The sequence below is a fragment of the Hordeum vulgare genome, chromosome 7H, assembly GCF_904849725.1.
Source record: "Hordeum vulgare subsp. vulgare chromosome 7H, MorexV3_pseudomolecules_assembly, whole genome shotgun sequence".
NCBI lineage: Eukaryota > Viridiplantae > Streptophyta > Magnoliopsida > Poales > Poaceae > Hordeum > Hordeum vulgare.
In genome coordinates, this window is record NC_058524.1 from 39,744,484 (window position 1) to 39,760,210 (window position 15,727).

Here is a 15,727-nt window from a genome sequence, read left to right on the forward strand (position 1 = left end):
CCCTCCGGCAGGGTGCCGGGAAGAGGTCTCCTGACGCTCCCGTTCTCGGAAGCGCTGCGGCGGGGGAACGATGGAGAAATTCGCGATTCTGGATATGCTTGAAGGGTTTCCGATCGAAGGGGTAAATATAAGCCAAAGGAGGGCGTCAGAGGAGGTGGGGCCCACCCAGGCGACCTGTGGGCGCGGCCAGGGGCCAAACCACGCAGGGAGGCCGTCTGGGCAGCCCCTGGCTCACCTCTGGCCCATCTTTGGTGCTCCGGAAGCTTCTGTCACGCTGATTTTTATATATTTTTCTCAGGATTTTTGGAACTCTAGAAATTTGAGTAAAAGTCCCTGCAAAAAAGACATCAACAGACAGAAACTGGCACTGGGTGCACTGAGTTAGTAGGCTAGTCCAAATATGTGTAAAAAGATATGAAAGTGTAGCAAAATATATAACAATGCCACCCAAAAGATCATAGAACAAGCAGAAATTATAGATACGTTTGGGACGTATCATGCACATATCCCTCTTTGTTAAAATTGTTCAAGCTTGCGAGGCCAATTGTCGATATTTTACTCGAAGAAGGAATGCCATGGGCTTCAAGGGATTTATTGCATATCAGAAAATCTCGGCAACTATGCGGATAATTTCATACGACATTCCGGCTGACTATACCGACGAGTACCTTCGCATTGGGGAAGATAGTACAGTTGAGTGAGTGCGTAGGTTTGCGAAAGTGATTGTCCATGTCTTTGGTCCTTGATATCTTCGGGCACCGAACGAGGATGACACAAAAAATTGATGGCATTTAACGAAAGAAGAGCTTGGCCTGGCATGCTAGGAAGCATAGATTGTATGCATTGGACTTGGAAAAATCGCCCAAAAGCATGGTAGAAAATGTATTGTGGCAAGTCTTGTGATGCAACAATTGTGCTCGAGGTCGTAGCTTCACATGATTTATGGATTTGGCATTGATTTTTTGGTATGCCAGGTACTCTAAATGATATCAATATGTTGCAACTGTCTCATTTTCTTGCTAGACTTGCGAGTGATGATGCTCTCGCTTGCAACTACACTATCAATGAGCATGAATATACAAAAGGATACTATCTTGCACATGGTACTATATACCCTTCTTGGTGCACATCTATGAAGAGCATCAAAGACTACAAAAGTACAAAAAAGTCTGAATTCGCAATTTGCAAATATGTTTTTATACGGGTCCATTTTAAGGGGTCTGCCTGTGTCCGCACCCTTGTCGGCCCGCAAAATTCGTTTTTCACGAACTGTAAACAGCTTTTGCGCGTCCGCATTATATGGGGTCTCCTAAAGATGCTCTAAGTCCCCTGTTGGTCTAGCGCCTGTCGACCACCCCCATGAAACTGGTGAAGGGAAAGCTCCTATTGATAGAACAAAACCAACAACCCCTCAGGGTTATCCTGCGTTTGGGATAAGAGGTCGAGTATATCGCACCTTGGCAGTTGTTTGGCGTCTTCTAGAAGAAATCTACTTGTCAATTATGCGACATTGAACATAGATTATGAAGAGCTTTGTGTCCAACCTAGCATTGTGGTTATACTCCCTCCGTTCCTAAATATAAATAGTTTTAGAGATATCACTAGAAGACTACTTACAAATGTATATAGACATATTTTAAAATGTAGATTCATTTATTCTGTTTTATATCTAGTCCAGTAGTACAATCTCTAAAATGATCTATATTTAGGAACGGAGGGAGTATATGTGGCGGAGACGAGTCAAATGAGGGTTTCCTTCATCCGTGCATTGATCCTTTGAACACTACAGTGGATCTAGTAGTGTTTATGTTTGACAGATAGATTTCTCCATACCAAATGTACGGACATTTAGATGGTTCTCCAGGTATTTTTGTATTTCAACAATGTTGAAGGCAGTGAAAAAGAAAAAGGTTATCGTTGAGAGTTTCGTCTTCTCTAATATTATTTCGTTAACGCCTTTAGTATTGATTTTTGGACATGTAGGAGATGTTTCGTGTCTTTTTCTTGTTTGATACCAGATCAATGAGCTAAGTACATTAAATAGTACTTAGCTTATTGTAGCTAAACCTCCTTATTTAATGCATTGATGCATTTCTTTTATTTAATTGATTTATCTCGGCTCACGCGTTTAGCATTTTTTTTCTGGGTCATCATACTCATCTCTCTCCTATTAATTAGCTTGCCACATCAGATTTTTTGCCTATGTAGCAGCCTTAGCACCTCTACAAGATGAAGCTGCAAACGCAGTTTGCAGTCCAGTGCAAACTGGGTTGCAGTTTCAGAAACGTGTTGCGCAGAACAGACAAGACAAACAGAACTGCAAATTTAAACATTCAAACTACGCCGGAGATTAGTTCATCCAATACTAGTTCATCCGTTGTTCGTTAAGATTTACATCGCGGGGGGAGGGGGGTTAAACATTGCCACAGATGGTCAAAATGCGCTCGAAGACGTGGCCATAACCCTAAACAGACCAAAATTAGCTCACTGGAGCTCGCAGGGTGCGGCCGCGCCTTCGCCGGAGTGCATTCACTCCTCTTCGGAGTCGTCGTCGACGTAGATGACGACGGATTTCCCCTTCTCGCGTGCCTTGGCGGCCTCCTGCTCGCGGTGGAGGCGGTCCTGCTCGAGGCCCTTCTCGAGCAAGAGCTGATCAATGTCGACCTCCCGCATGTGGTGCTTGGCGTCGTGTTCGACCTCCTCCGCGGAGCGCGCCGCGACCGCGCGGTCACCGTGGCGAGGACCTCCTCGGGGACGAAGTCCTCGCGGGTCACCGAGCCCTCGAAGGCGGCCAGATCGTAGATGTCGAAGCCGTCCTCGTAGACGGCGACCTCGCGGGCCGGAGTGTACGGCGACGCCGCCGTGGTGGAGAGGGTCCAGGTGCCGGAGGAGCTCCCCTCCTCGAACTCCGACGGTGGCGAATCAGGAGGCGCGGGTGCGACGGGAGGCGCGGGGGCCGGCACGAGACCGTGGCGGATGTCGAACTCCTCGGTCTCCCGCCGCAGCAGCGACGCCGGCACCGGGAGGCCCCTCCTCGTCCACTTATGCGACGACCGCTTCCGCGCGGCGTCGGCGGTGACGCACCTGCGCTGCTCCTGCTGCAGATGCGGAGGAAGGGCGTCCGTGGCGAGTGAATCGGGCGGCTGGAGCTACGGAAGGGATGGGAACGGCGACGACGAATTCAGCGACGAAGATGAGGATTTGGCCCCCGCAAATGGAAGCCCGAACGGCTTTTATGCCTACCCCACGTACATTAGCGGATTCGCAGAAAACGTTTGCGGACCGGGCTGCAAATGCGGAGTCTGCTCTGCACAACAAACTGAACCGGCCTACAAACTCGTCGGAACTTTGTTGTTTTCGTGTTTTTGCAGTATCTTGCTAGAGATGCTCTAAGGGTGCTATTAACCCATCTCGCACTTAATGGGGTTTCTACATCAGTACAAATTAAATGAGCCGTTGCATAAATCCCAGAGTGGAATCGGAGTTGGCGACGGTGGCCGAGCTACATCACTAGATCTGGACGGGCAATTAGAAAGAAGTTTAACGCTTTTGTATTTCATTAATACAGATTATTCTTTCAGTGAAAGACGACATTTTCATTAGTAACACCGTGTCTATGATGAATTCATTAATCTTTAAACTCGGTGACAAACTCATCAATCTTCAAACTCTGTGAATTTACTCGCCTTGCCCATTACCAGCTTCCGATTCGTCAAGGGCTATCAATCATTGAGAAGGTTGCAGCACCTTTGGTTCCCTAAATTGTTGGGCGCACTGGTGCTCAACTCTTTCTCATTGATGGTGAACCTAGCAAGCCACCTCTTCTTTTACTAATGACGTCTGATCATGATAACAAAAAGCTTATGGAACTGATGTGGTCATATAGGCAACGGGGGAGCTACGGCAAGGCCGGATGGGCCATGGCCCACCTAGAACTGATGAAAAATGACCATTTTATAGGAAACCCAGCCCACAACAATGCATTGGTTTTCAGTTTGATAGCAAAGTTTGTGGGAAACCCTATTTAGTGCCACATGCCTCGATTACAAGCAAAATTTGCTAACTGACACCTGCAGCGCTCCGCAATGGGCCGGCCCATATAGAGATCCTTTCTGAACTTTTTTGAGCCCGTGAACTTTTTTTGAAATCGGTGAACTTTTTTGAAAATCGATGATTTTTATTTTGCAAATTCGTGAACATTTCTGAAAATGGATGAACATAATTTAAAATTCATGAACTTTTCAAAATCAGTGAACTATTTTTAAAAATTGATGAACTTTTTAAAAATCGATGATTTTTGTTTTCAAATTGTATGAACTTTTTGAAAATCCATGAACCCTGCCCCACCTTCACTACCAATGATATGTGCAACTTAGTCTATTGTTTGAGCCAACTTTCTATTACTTGATGTGCAACTTCTTTCCCTTCCTACATGTGGATATATAGTTTCAGTTGGCAGAGACAACAACCGAAGTTGCACAAAATCTGTTAGGCAGTTGGTCGGACCAACATATAAAGTTGCACATCTCACGGGCAGGGATAGTTCGATGGTGAAAATCCCATATTCTTGAGGGTAGTGAAAAGTTGCATATTCATGAGGGTAGTAAAATTTACATATAAACGGGGTGCTAAAATTACACATCCCATTAGAGGGGTGGTTTCGAGTGTTAGTAGAGAAATTACACATCCATGAGGTATGAGGGATAGTTGCACATCACTGGTAGACAGTTGACGATGACAGTATCCGAAGTCGCACATCCACTTCTAAACAGTTGATCGATACAGGAAACAATGAAAACACAACCACGGACACGAGAAAGTTGCACATGAACTACTAGGCAGTTGGCCTCGGCAAAACACGAATTTGAACATCTCACTAGCAGGACGTAGTTTGGGATGGATGTGCCATCACTGAAAACCACACGTCCATGATTAAAGGGAAAACTTACACATCGACTGTCAATTAGTTGTACATCAATGGCTAAACAGTTGCACCAAGTAGAGAGTAAATTGCACACAAAATATTTTGTCAAAACATACTCGTGCGTGATCTAGTTTCAAAGAACACGTCGCAAGGGTTCCAATGATGAAAACGAGTATTTAACCAAAAACTACCATAATTTATGAAACCATGCCTACAAACTATCACTTTACGATTTCCCTAATCTATGACTAAAAACTACCAAGTCTGAAAAATGGTAATTTTTAGTCATAGATTATGAAAAAAGATAGTTTTTGGGACAAAATGGTAAAGTGGTACTTTGCAGGCATGGTTCCATGGATTGTTGTAGTTTTTGTTAATTACTCGCCTTGTTTAGCTTTTCGACAATCTTGACGATTTCAAACGTGGATATTTCTCTCCCTTCTGTGATTTAATGAGTGGGACTGTCCCTATTTTTCCTTGCTTAAATCAGTGAGAGGCAAAACTTTTCCATTTCTTCTTAAATAAAAGAAGGAACAGGGAAGAGATGAAGTTTGAACATGTCGTTGGCGGTGAGATTCGCCTCAAAACATCCATCAATTTGAAGGCGATTTTTGAGAAACCCCTCAATCAATTAGGAGAATCACCTCAGAATCTCTACCGGTTTGAGGCTTTTGTGAAAATTTGTCAAGTGCTCGTGTAGAACAGGGGGTCAGCTAGAAGCAATGCCCGTGTAAATAGGAGTATTTAACCAAAAACTAGCACAATTCATGAAACCATGCCTATAAACTATCACTTTACGATTTTATTCTGAAAAGTACCATTTTTTTCCTAATATGTGACTTAAAACTATCATTTTTCAGACTTGATAGTTTTTAGTCACAGATTAGGGAAAAAATGGTAATTTTTGTGACAAAATAATAAAGTGATAGTTTGTAGGCATGGTTCCATGAATTATGGTAACTTTTGGTTAAATACTCGATGGAAACGGATCTTAATTCTGATGCGCGATTTAAAATTTATGATTTTTTAAATTTGAAACTCGAATTAAGTACGTTCACACCTGTTTATATGGATGCTTTATAATAATTTTGATATTTGTTTCATATATGATTCTTTAACACTAATTATTACCCGTTATAGATTAGGGATCAAAAATTCGCCGGTCATTCGGGACGACTAGCGAGCAGCCGGTCGCTCGCTAGACCTGACCAAAATTTAAACGGGTCGGCTCACCAAATGAATTTCACTTGACACGATGCAAAAGTTCGATTTAGGATTTATTTTAGGAAAAAGTCCATTTTAAACCTTGAATTTGTAATGGTCGGGCGGAATGAACTCCCAAGTCAAAATCCCGGTCGATCGTACCCTGAACTATGTAATCCCGGTCTAAATCAAACCCTAGCAAATTTCAACCGAGATTCATCTTATGGGCCGCCCCGCTTTAGTTTTTTTTTTATTTAAAATTTATTGGGCCGCGCTCCTCGACGCGTGCAACGCGGGCACAAACATGAACTCCTCGTTCCATATCGGTTTAGGCGTCCCAGGCGGCACGACCGGGCGCGTGCGGCGCACCTGCCCGACGAGCCGCAGCTTGACGGAGGCGTTCATGGGGCGGGACGTATCGTGGGGCACGAGGTCCTGCGCCCCGATGGCGGCGACGCGGAGGTACACGAGCTTGGGCGAGAAGTAGACCTTGGCGCGCGTGGAGGCGACGGCCGACAGACTAGCCGCCCCATGGGCATCGGAATGCCAGGCCTCCGAGAAGGCCTCGTCGGCATGGGTCCCGAGCCAGACGGACAGCATGATCTCCCCGCGCTGGAGCTTCTCCCCGCGCTTGCCGTCGAGCCTGTACCACTGGGGCGCCAGCGGGGAGTCCTGCGGCACGCGGACCAGCACCTCGGAGAGGTCGAACACCATGTGGCCGACGAGGTCGTCGCCGCCGGCAAGATCCTTGGCCTTGAGGGCGACCTCGAGCAGATGCGACTGGAGGTGCGTGGCGAAGAAGGCGAAGACCTGGTGCCAGGAAGGGGTGTGGTTGCCGGGCAGGACGACGGTGCTGCCCTTGAAGTTGCCGAGCGGACTCCCCAGGGGCATATTGGTCCCAGGTGGACGACGCGGACACAAACGACCAGAAAAAAAAACAGAGAAATAAAAATGACAGGATTTTTTATTAATATGCATTAAACATTTTTTTTTAAGTACTCATGATTTTTAAACCTAGCCGCTCTACTGCAGCGAATATGAATCACTTAATGTAGCGAACTAGAATAAGTTACTGCAGCGATATTTTTTGTTTGATAAAAGTGTGCTTTTTTAAAGTGTACATTTTTTGAAAAGCTAAAAAAAACAGGGGCTCAGACCGACGGCGACGCCGTATCCCACCGCCACCAGCACGCCGAAACCGCCGCGTCATCCGCACGCGCGTCAGTCTCTCGTCGGCCGCCGCACTCCCTCGATTCGCGCCGTCGGTGCGCGCGGGATGGCGCCCGCGCTTTGTTCTCCACTTCTCCCTGCCGCTACCACCACCACCACCACCACTCATATCTCTGCCTCTCCAGCCACGCCCGTCCCCGGAGCGGCGCCGTCGGCCCACCAGGTACGTTCCGCTCTCACGATCCGTTTCACATAGCTCCATCTCGGCTCCTGCCGTAGCGTTGCCACGGCGTTGGTTGGAATTTGGGGTCGTGGTTAGGGTGTGCTGCCGGCACTGAAATCTGCAATTTGTTACTCGTCCAACTGTCCAAGCGACTCCGATGCCTGTTGTGCATGAGCGCAGAGATCAGGGATTGGATTATTTTACTATAGATCAAATGACATCCGAATGTGCCTGGAATTTGTTTTTGCTGAACCAGGAATGCACCAGGAATACATACAGCATCTCTGCTCTGCCTATGGAAAAGGTGGTGTGTCTGAATTCTTACATGTCGCTCAAATGGCATTCGTTAGCAACCGTCAACATATATAGGGACCCAACCCAGTTTCGGAGATGGTGGTGTGCCAACTTCGATTCACTTTGTCTGAATGAATGAAGTCTAGATGTTGGGAGCCTATTAATTGTAGGACAAGTCTTGCACTAAACATATTTACTCCTCACTGTTTAGTGAAGTGTGCCACTGTTTTGTGTTTATGCAGGATTGAACACCACTAAATCCTTCTTTCCCACCCAATGTCAATCGGTAGGGGCTGTCCCGCGTGGCGTTCCTCCATGGAAGCATCCAACAGCAACCAAGGACCAGACCATCTCATTGTTCTGGTTCATGGTATCATGGCAAGGTAACAGCCAAGCATTGTAGTTCCACCATAGCAGTTCATAAAAATAGGATGAGCTGCATATTAAAAACACATTAATTCCCCGCGGCTCTTTCTCAGGAGCTTAACTTCATTGTTATTGGCTACATGTTTCCTTTCGACTTGGCCTGAATTTTGGCTTGACTGGTATGAAATTACAATTCAGAACAACCCCATTGCTCATTGATGGTAATGCTATTGCCGGCTGCTCTCTTTGATTTACCTTTTTCATGAATTTTAAGATGCACCCTAACTTTTCAAAGTGTATATGTGAACTTCGATGAGTGAATCGCATGGCATACATCTGTACTCAACTGTCAATACTCAAAATACGCACCTGTATTTGTAAAAATAAATAGTTAAAGCTTTGAAAAATGCTAAAGGTATATTTATGTTTGATACAGTTTATTCAACAACTCTTTAGTCAAGCTGTACTTATTGGCATTTCTACTGATGATTTTCCCTTCTTCTTCTTTGAATATAGCCCCAGTGACTGGATATATGGGGACACAGTGCTGAAAAGGAGGCTAGGTGATGATTTCTTCATCAATGGTATGTGTGTATTTTAACTCTACATTCATATAGCAACTTCAAGTCAAATATCACAAACTACTACCTAATCATCCTTTTTTTTTTTTTTGCTTCTGAGTATAAGGATTTTTAGGAACATGATGTGCAGAAATGGAATTGTATGCACAGACGCACACATAAAAATTGTAGTTAAGAGATGAAATTGGCACCGACTGCATTACTGCAGCATGCAGAGGTTTGCAGTTGACAAAAAATTTATCAGCCATAAAAGAGCAAACTTTTTCTTTGCAGCTAGTTCATCAAACATCGACGCTAAAACTTTTGACGGGATCGATGTAGCTGGAAGGAGGTTAGCGAAAGAAGTATATGTGGTAGAGACTATTCTCTGTTGTTCATGTATATATTGACTGCTTAGGAAGCTTACATAATAATGCCCTATGGAAAGAAGGTCTTGGACGTGGTTCAGAAGATGCCCAGCTTGAACAAGATTTCCTTCATAGTACATTCTTTGGGTGGTGTGTTTGCTAGATATGCTATTTCTATACTATATTCACTGCAAGCAAAAGAAACGGGAAGCGGTGTTGGTGTCATGCCGACAGTTAGAGGATCTGAAATGTCACACACTTCAGGAATAGTGTCTTTCAATGGTAACAAATCATCGAAGGCATGAAACGAATTTGTGTCTTTATTAAACAGGGCATCTCTGTGTGTGTGTGTGTGTGTGTCTGAACAATGCATCTCTCTTTTTATGCATATGTAATCACGTTAGATAGATCGATTATGCCACCAGATCCGTTCTTACCGCCAAACAACTCAGTTGCTAGCGGACTGATTTACAGGTTAACTATTGCCCAGAGACGGGTGATGCATCGTGAATCGGGTTAAAAACTCAAAAGTAGTGCTCTAATCCATCGAGGTTAAGGCAAGCATCATGCACTTTTAGGCGTGCGGACAAGCGCTGCAAGCCCCAATGCCTGCTTGCACGTTACTTGATTCTTTGATTGATTCCATGAACCTTTTGGGAGCAACACAACACACGCGATGAAGCCAAATTAACACACGCGCATTGGGTGAACGGCCTCACGTGTCGTACACGCATAACCACGTACGTGCACGTGACGACTAACAGCTTTAGACTCGATGCATGCATCGGCGTGTTTGAAATCACCCAAACGAGTAGAGTGTTGAGTGACTGCAAATCGTATCCAGAGAGTATAGTAGAGTACTTGCTGCTTCTTTTCTTGGTGAGTACTTGCTGCTTCTTTTCTTGGTCTCTGGATCTCTGCGGCGACTACGGTGGCCTTTTCCCAATCTGCGATGCCGACAGCGCCGAAGGTACTCTTCAACCCGTCCTTCTCCTCCTCTTCTGTTGAATACATTTGCTTCAGCATCCTTTCTTCTGGTTTTGATGTGGACCGATCCATGATGTGCAGATGCTCTTCTTCAACGTGTGCTCTTGAATCTTGATTGAGCCAAGCGAGGTGATGATGCTTTTGCTCCAACTGTTACCCCTCGATGTTCTCTTGTTGCTATTCCATTTATTTTGGATTGTAATGCATTCGTGAGCTGTTGCTTTCAAGAACTGAAAATATCCAGCTTTTGCTCATTCGGTGGTTCCTTCTCTGAAAACAATTTGTATCTTGTAGCTGTCTCATGTTCCTCCTCTATCTACAACCTTTTTTTGTATGACATTTGCTGCTTCTGATGATGTGAATTTATGATGTGCAGAACCGGATTCATCTTTGGTAACTGTTGCAAAGGACGACTCCACAAATTGGATCTGGAGAGATGCTATTCAGGGTAGGTACCCTCCTTCTACTTCTGCTTTGGATAGCTAAAGTATGCACTGCATAAGTGCATATGCTCCCTGTGTATACTGCTACTTTCACCAGCCAGTCAGGTTGAAGTTTTGCTCCTTCTGCCTTCTGAAAACCATTTTGTTTGGATTGCAGAGTTTCAACCCAAGGGCAATGCTATAGCGGTGTGTTGATCTAGAGAAAACACAAATAAAGGTCGAGATATGGAGGTTGCTGCTGGGGCCATGGGCCCTGTCATCCGTAAGCTCGGTGAGCTGCTCGTCCGAGAATGCAATCTGAAGAAGCGAGTAAAGAAAGGCGTCCAATCGCTCCTAACAGAGCTGGAGATAATGCACGCCGTACTTCGCAAGGTTGGCGAGGTGCCGTCAGACCAGCTTGAGGAGCCGGTTCGGATTTGGGCTGGAAAGGTGAGAGACCTCTCTTGCGACATGGAAGACGCTGTTGACGACTTTCTGGTGCGTGTGGATGAGGGCTCAAGCAGCAAGCCAACGGACATGAGGAGTCGAGTCAAAAAGTTCCTCAAGAAGACCACCACATTGTTTGGCAAGGGTAAAGCACTTCATCAAATCTGTGATGCCATCGAAGAAGCTCAAGATGTGTAGCACTTGACATGTGTAAAAAATACGAGTTGGCGGACCTGCGTAAAAAATACGAGTTAGCTCAAGATGTGTAGCTCATCAAATCAAGAAGGCCCAGGAGTTGGCGGACCTGCGTAAAAAATACGAGCTTGACATGTGTAGCACTAGCAATGGTGCTACCATTGACCCACGTGTGTTAGCTTTGCACAAACATGTAGGGGAGCTTGTAGGCATTGAACACACAAGGAATGAGCTTGTCAAAACACTGATTTGTGAAGACGGGACTTCCGAGGAGCAACTAAAGACAATCTCTATAGTTGGTGTTGGTGGGTTGGGCAAGACAACCCTAACCAAAGCAGTTTATGAGAAGATTAAAGCCCAATTTGATTGTGCGGCTTTTGTCCCTGTGGGTCAGAAACCAGATATCCGAAAAGTTTTCAAGGACTTGCTCTATGGCCTTGACAAAGAAAAGTTCAAGGACATTCATAATACAACAAAGGGTGAAAATCTACTCATTGAGGATATCAGCGAATTTCTTGTTGATAAGAGGTATATGCATCACGTAGTGCTTGCCTTTTTCTGTACATTTCCGAAATGTGTGAAGTAGTCAGATGCATACTGAATTTCATATCAAATTCTACTTATTTCTTTTTTGTGCACTCGTCTTATTTTAGTTAGCCTTGTAGACTTGTAAGCATTTTTTGTTGCATTCCTTAATATTTCTGTATGATATCCTCAATGGTTATATAACTCATGTGGTTTGTTTTAATACTTATAGTTTATCCTTGTTACAAAATTCAGTTCTATGTATATATGACTTGCCAACTAATGCTATCAAAATAATTTGCATAGGTACCTCATCGTAATCGATGATATATGGGAAAAAGACATATGGAAATATATAGATTGTGCTCTCTATAAAAATAAACTCCAGAGTCGGGTAATCACAACAACCCGCAATGTGAGTGTGTCCGAAGCATGTCTCTCTTCCACTAATGGCACAATTCACAGAATGAAACATCTTTCTGATGAAGACTCCCAAATACTCTTTCATAAAAGAATATTTCAAAGCGAGGAGAAATGTCCAGAAGATTTGCAGATAGTATCAAGAGATATCTTGAAGAAATGTGGTGGTGTACCATTGGCCATCATTACAATAGCTAGCCTTCTGGCTAGTAATCAGCAGGTAAAGCCGAACCATGAGTGGGTGGATGTGTACAATTCGATGGGTCGTGGAGTTACACAGAGTGATACTGCTAAGGACATGAAGATGATATTATCACTCAGCTATTATGATTTGCCTCCTCATTTGAAGAGTTGTTTATTATATCTAAGCATCTTTCCTGAAGACTTTGTGATTAAGAGAGTTTCATTGATACGGAGGTGGGTTGCCGAAGGTTTTATCCAGCGTGACAAAAAAGAAACCAGCCTATTTGAGATCGGAGAGAGATACTTCAACGAGCTTATGAACAGGAGCTTGATCCAGCCAGCAGAAATCAATGTGGAAGGCACGGTAGTAACTTTCCGCATACATGATATGGTGCTTGACCTTATCTGCTCACTGTCAACTGAAGAGAATTTTATCGATGTACTGGATAATGTTGAGTGGCATGCACCTAATCTGCAAAGGAAATTTCGCAGGTTATCACTTCATAATATCAATGCAAAGGTTCAGAACCATCAGTTTGGTAGCACTAACCTGTCAAAAGTGAGGACATTTGCTGTTTTTTCTTCCATTGCTTGTGATTGGTTGCCACCTCTCTCAAGCTTCAAATTTTTACGTGTGTTGGATCTTGAAAATTGTGACAGACGTGAAATTAGCTCTGGTATAAGCCTCAAGTATGTAGGGAGTTTAATTCATCTAAGGTACCTAGGGCTAAGGAATGCTGATGTTCAGGAACTCCCATTGGACATAGGCAAATTGCAGCTTTTGCAGACACTGGATATAAGAGGCACTAGTATAGAAGAATTACCTGCAAGTGTTGTTCAGCTCACAAATTTGATATGCCTACGTGTCGACAAGTACTTGGTGCTGCCAAGAGGAATGGGGAACTTGATGTCCCTCGAAGTGCTCGGCTTGGTAGGATTATGCCCATCTCCTCACATTGCGAAAGAGCTGAGTCATCTGACAGAGCTTAGGACATTCAGTATTAACTGTGTCTGTGTTAACATGGACGGGGGTCTGATTGATATATTAATCAAGTCTCTAGGCAACCTGCAGAAATTGCATAATCTGTGTATTGATTATGGTGGCAGATTGATAGATCGAATGCGTGAAAGCTGGGTGCCCCCTCCACACCTCCGTAGTTTTCAGTCACATGGTTACTCTGAAACTGCGTGGTTCTCGATACTTCCAAAGTGGGTTAACTCAACGTCGCTTCCCTACCTCTCCACCCTGATCATAGAAGTGAAAGAACTGCAAGGGGATGACCTTCAGATCATTGGGATGCTGCCTGCTCTTCGGCTTCTGCACCTACGTGCAAGTCACGTGATGGGAACGTTGGTTGTGAGGGCCGATGCATTCCCATATGCGAGATGCTGCTTGTTCAATGAGTTTCTGACTTCGCCGTGCCTTTTTCCACCTGGAGCTATGCCAAGGGTTCACCGCCTTGTGTTCAAGGTCTCTGCACGATCGATCGCGAGTGGTGAGGTTGACTGCGACATGGGCCACCTTCCTTCTCTCGAGCATGTCGGGGTTATTCTGCAGCGTGATGATTCCAGCAATAACGAGTTGGAGACAGCCAAGGCTTGGCTGACGCGCGCAGCAGAGGCTCATCCAAAGCGTCCCTCCATTGTAATATATGTATTAGACACGAGTGCTGACGTGCCTCTGCCGGTAAGGTAATGTTCACCTGAGCAACCATGAATTCTCTTTTCCTGAATATGCTCGTTATCATACTGTTTGATTCATCCCTCTTACTTTCTCAATTTCAGGCCTTGAATAAAATATTGGAGTCAGAAAGGTACTAATAATTCCATGAGTTGCGGCAAGGCTCATTCCCTCCAACGTATGTTCAGATTCTGCACTTCGCTAGACGAAAGGCTTCCGCATGATTGTTCATGATCAACTATTTATTTCTCCTGCATTTGCTTTCAGAAGCGCAGCACCTCCTTTCCTTTATTATTCACTCAAGACTCGTACAATAAAAGGCTGCATTCAGTTGGCACTGTTTGTAGCAGTACTGCCTCTACCTTTATTTGCTTGTTCACATACATCATTGTTTTGTTTTTACTGGCTTATTAATGAAGAGCTGATTGAACTCCTGTTGGCTTGTTTTGCTTTGCATGGCACTTATTTAGTCAAGGCTCGTGGAATGAAAGGCATTGGTTGAACTTGTAAGAATTAATCTAGTTGTAGTGTTAGGTATAGTCACGTATTAGTCTAGTCCTAATACTAGTCCTTTTATTTTCATGTTTGTAAACCGGGCTCGTGTACGAGTCAGGATCACGTCGTGTTGGCTGCTGAGTCCGGCAGCGCGTTGGGCGTGGCTAGTATGTATCCTTTATATAAGGAATAATAAGAAAAGGTGTAAGTTTACGCACCATAAAAACAGTTTTTCATCGACGATCGATCAGAGTTCGATTCGATCCAGCGCGGTCGAGCTAGCTTCTACCAGGTCGCGTCGCGTAAGTTGCATGCAAAATCCATCAAGCTCCTAGCTTGCTTGATCGTTAGCTTTGCTGCACATACATGTCGTAGCTTGCTTGATCGTTAGCTTTGCTGCACATCGTTAGCTTTGCTGCACATACATGTCGTAGCTGGAAGTTTTTATCTAGCGATCCAAAGCCAACAAATGATATCTAGAGCCTCGACGATCTACGATTTACGATGACGGACAACGACATTGAGTCGGTCAAGTCCGACAATGGCGGTTTCAAGATGAACAAGAGCAGCGATAAGGTGAAGAAGAGCGGCAAATCAGCAACCAGTGGTGGAGGAACGAGCGGGCCAACGTTCAACCGTATCGCAACATCCCCATCCAGTACTAGATGTTCACCGACGCCAACTACGACGTGTGGGCGGTGAAGGTGAAGATTATTCTTTGATCCCTTCGAGTGTGGGAGGCCATCATGGACGACGACGTCAACGAGGAGCGCGACGAAGGTGCCATGGTCTCCATAGCCCAGTCCGTGCCGGATTCCATGCTGATGACATTGGCGGAGTTCGAGACAGCAATAGAGGCGTGGAACACCCTCAAGGAGATGAGGATTGGAGAAGATCGCGTCACCAAGGCTCGGGCACAAGTGCTTAAGTGCCAATTTCACAAGCTGAAGATGGATTAAACTGAATCGGTGAACGACTATGCCATGCGTCTTACTACTTTGGTGGGAGAGATCCGTGCGCTTGGTGCAAAGCTCGATGAGACCGAGATCGTGGAGAAATTTTTCAGTTCGGTGACTGATAAATTCATGTACATCATCGGCACGCTCGAGCAGCTTTACGACATCGACGACATGAATATAACGGAGCGCGATCGACGCTTGCGGACATAGGAAGAGAATGCTCGCGACTGTCAGAAAGGCAAAGGAGGAGGTAGTGACCAACTCATGTACTCGCGCGCAGATTGGAAGGTCCCAAGTAGCAAAGA

The 15,727-nt window shown here is 44.9% G+C and overlaps 1 protein-coding gene and 1 long non-coding RNA gene across 3 annotated transcripts; both read left to right on the top strand.

Moving 5' to 3' along the window:
* Nucleotides 1-7,327: 7,327 nt before the first annotated feature.
* Nucleotides 7,328-10,723, top strand: LOC123413073. 2 transcript variants are annotated; one of them, XR_006613671.1, is made up of 7 exons: nt 7,328-7,520; nt 8,057-8,197; nt 8,697-8,764; nt 9,035-10,078; nt 10,177-10,224; nt 10,472-10,543; nt 10,696-10,723. It is a non-coding gene; the product is annotated as an uncharacterized LOC123413073 (long non-coding RNA). The 2 variants fall into 2 exon arrangements; XR_006613672.1 differs by lacking the exon at nt 7,328-7,520 and adding an exon at nt 7,564-7,824.
* Nucleotides 10,724-10,737: 14 nt separating this feature from the next.
* LOC123413072 (disease resistance protein PIK6-NP-like) lies at nt 10,738-14,402 on the top strand. The gene is made up of 4 exons (XM_045106019.1): nt 10,738-11,156; nt 11,248-11,687; nt 11,991-13,979; nt 14,073-14,402. The coding sequence occupies exons 1-4, from the start codon at nt 10,764-10,766 to the stop codon at nt 14,077-14,079; spliced, it is 2,829 nt and encodes a 942-aa protein (XP_044961954.1). The 5' UTR covers nt 10,738-10,763; the 3' UTR covers nt 14,080-14,402.
* Nucleotides 14,403-15,727: the final 1,325 nt, after the last annotated feature.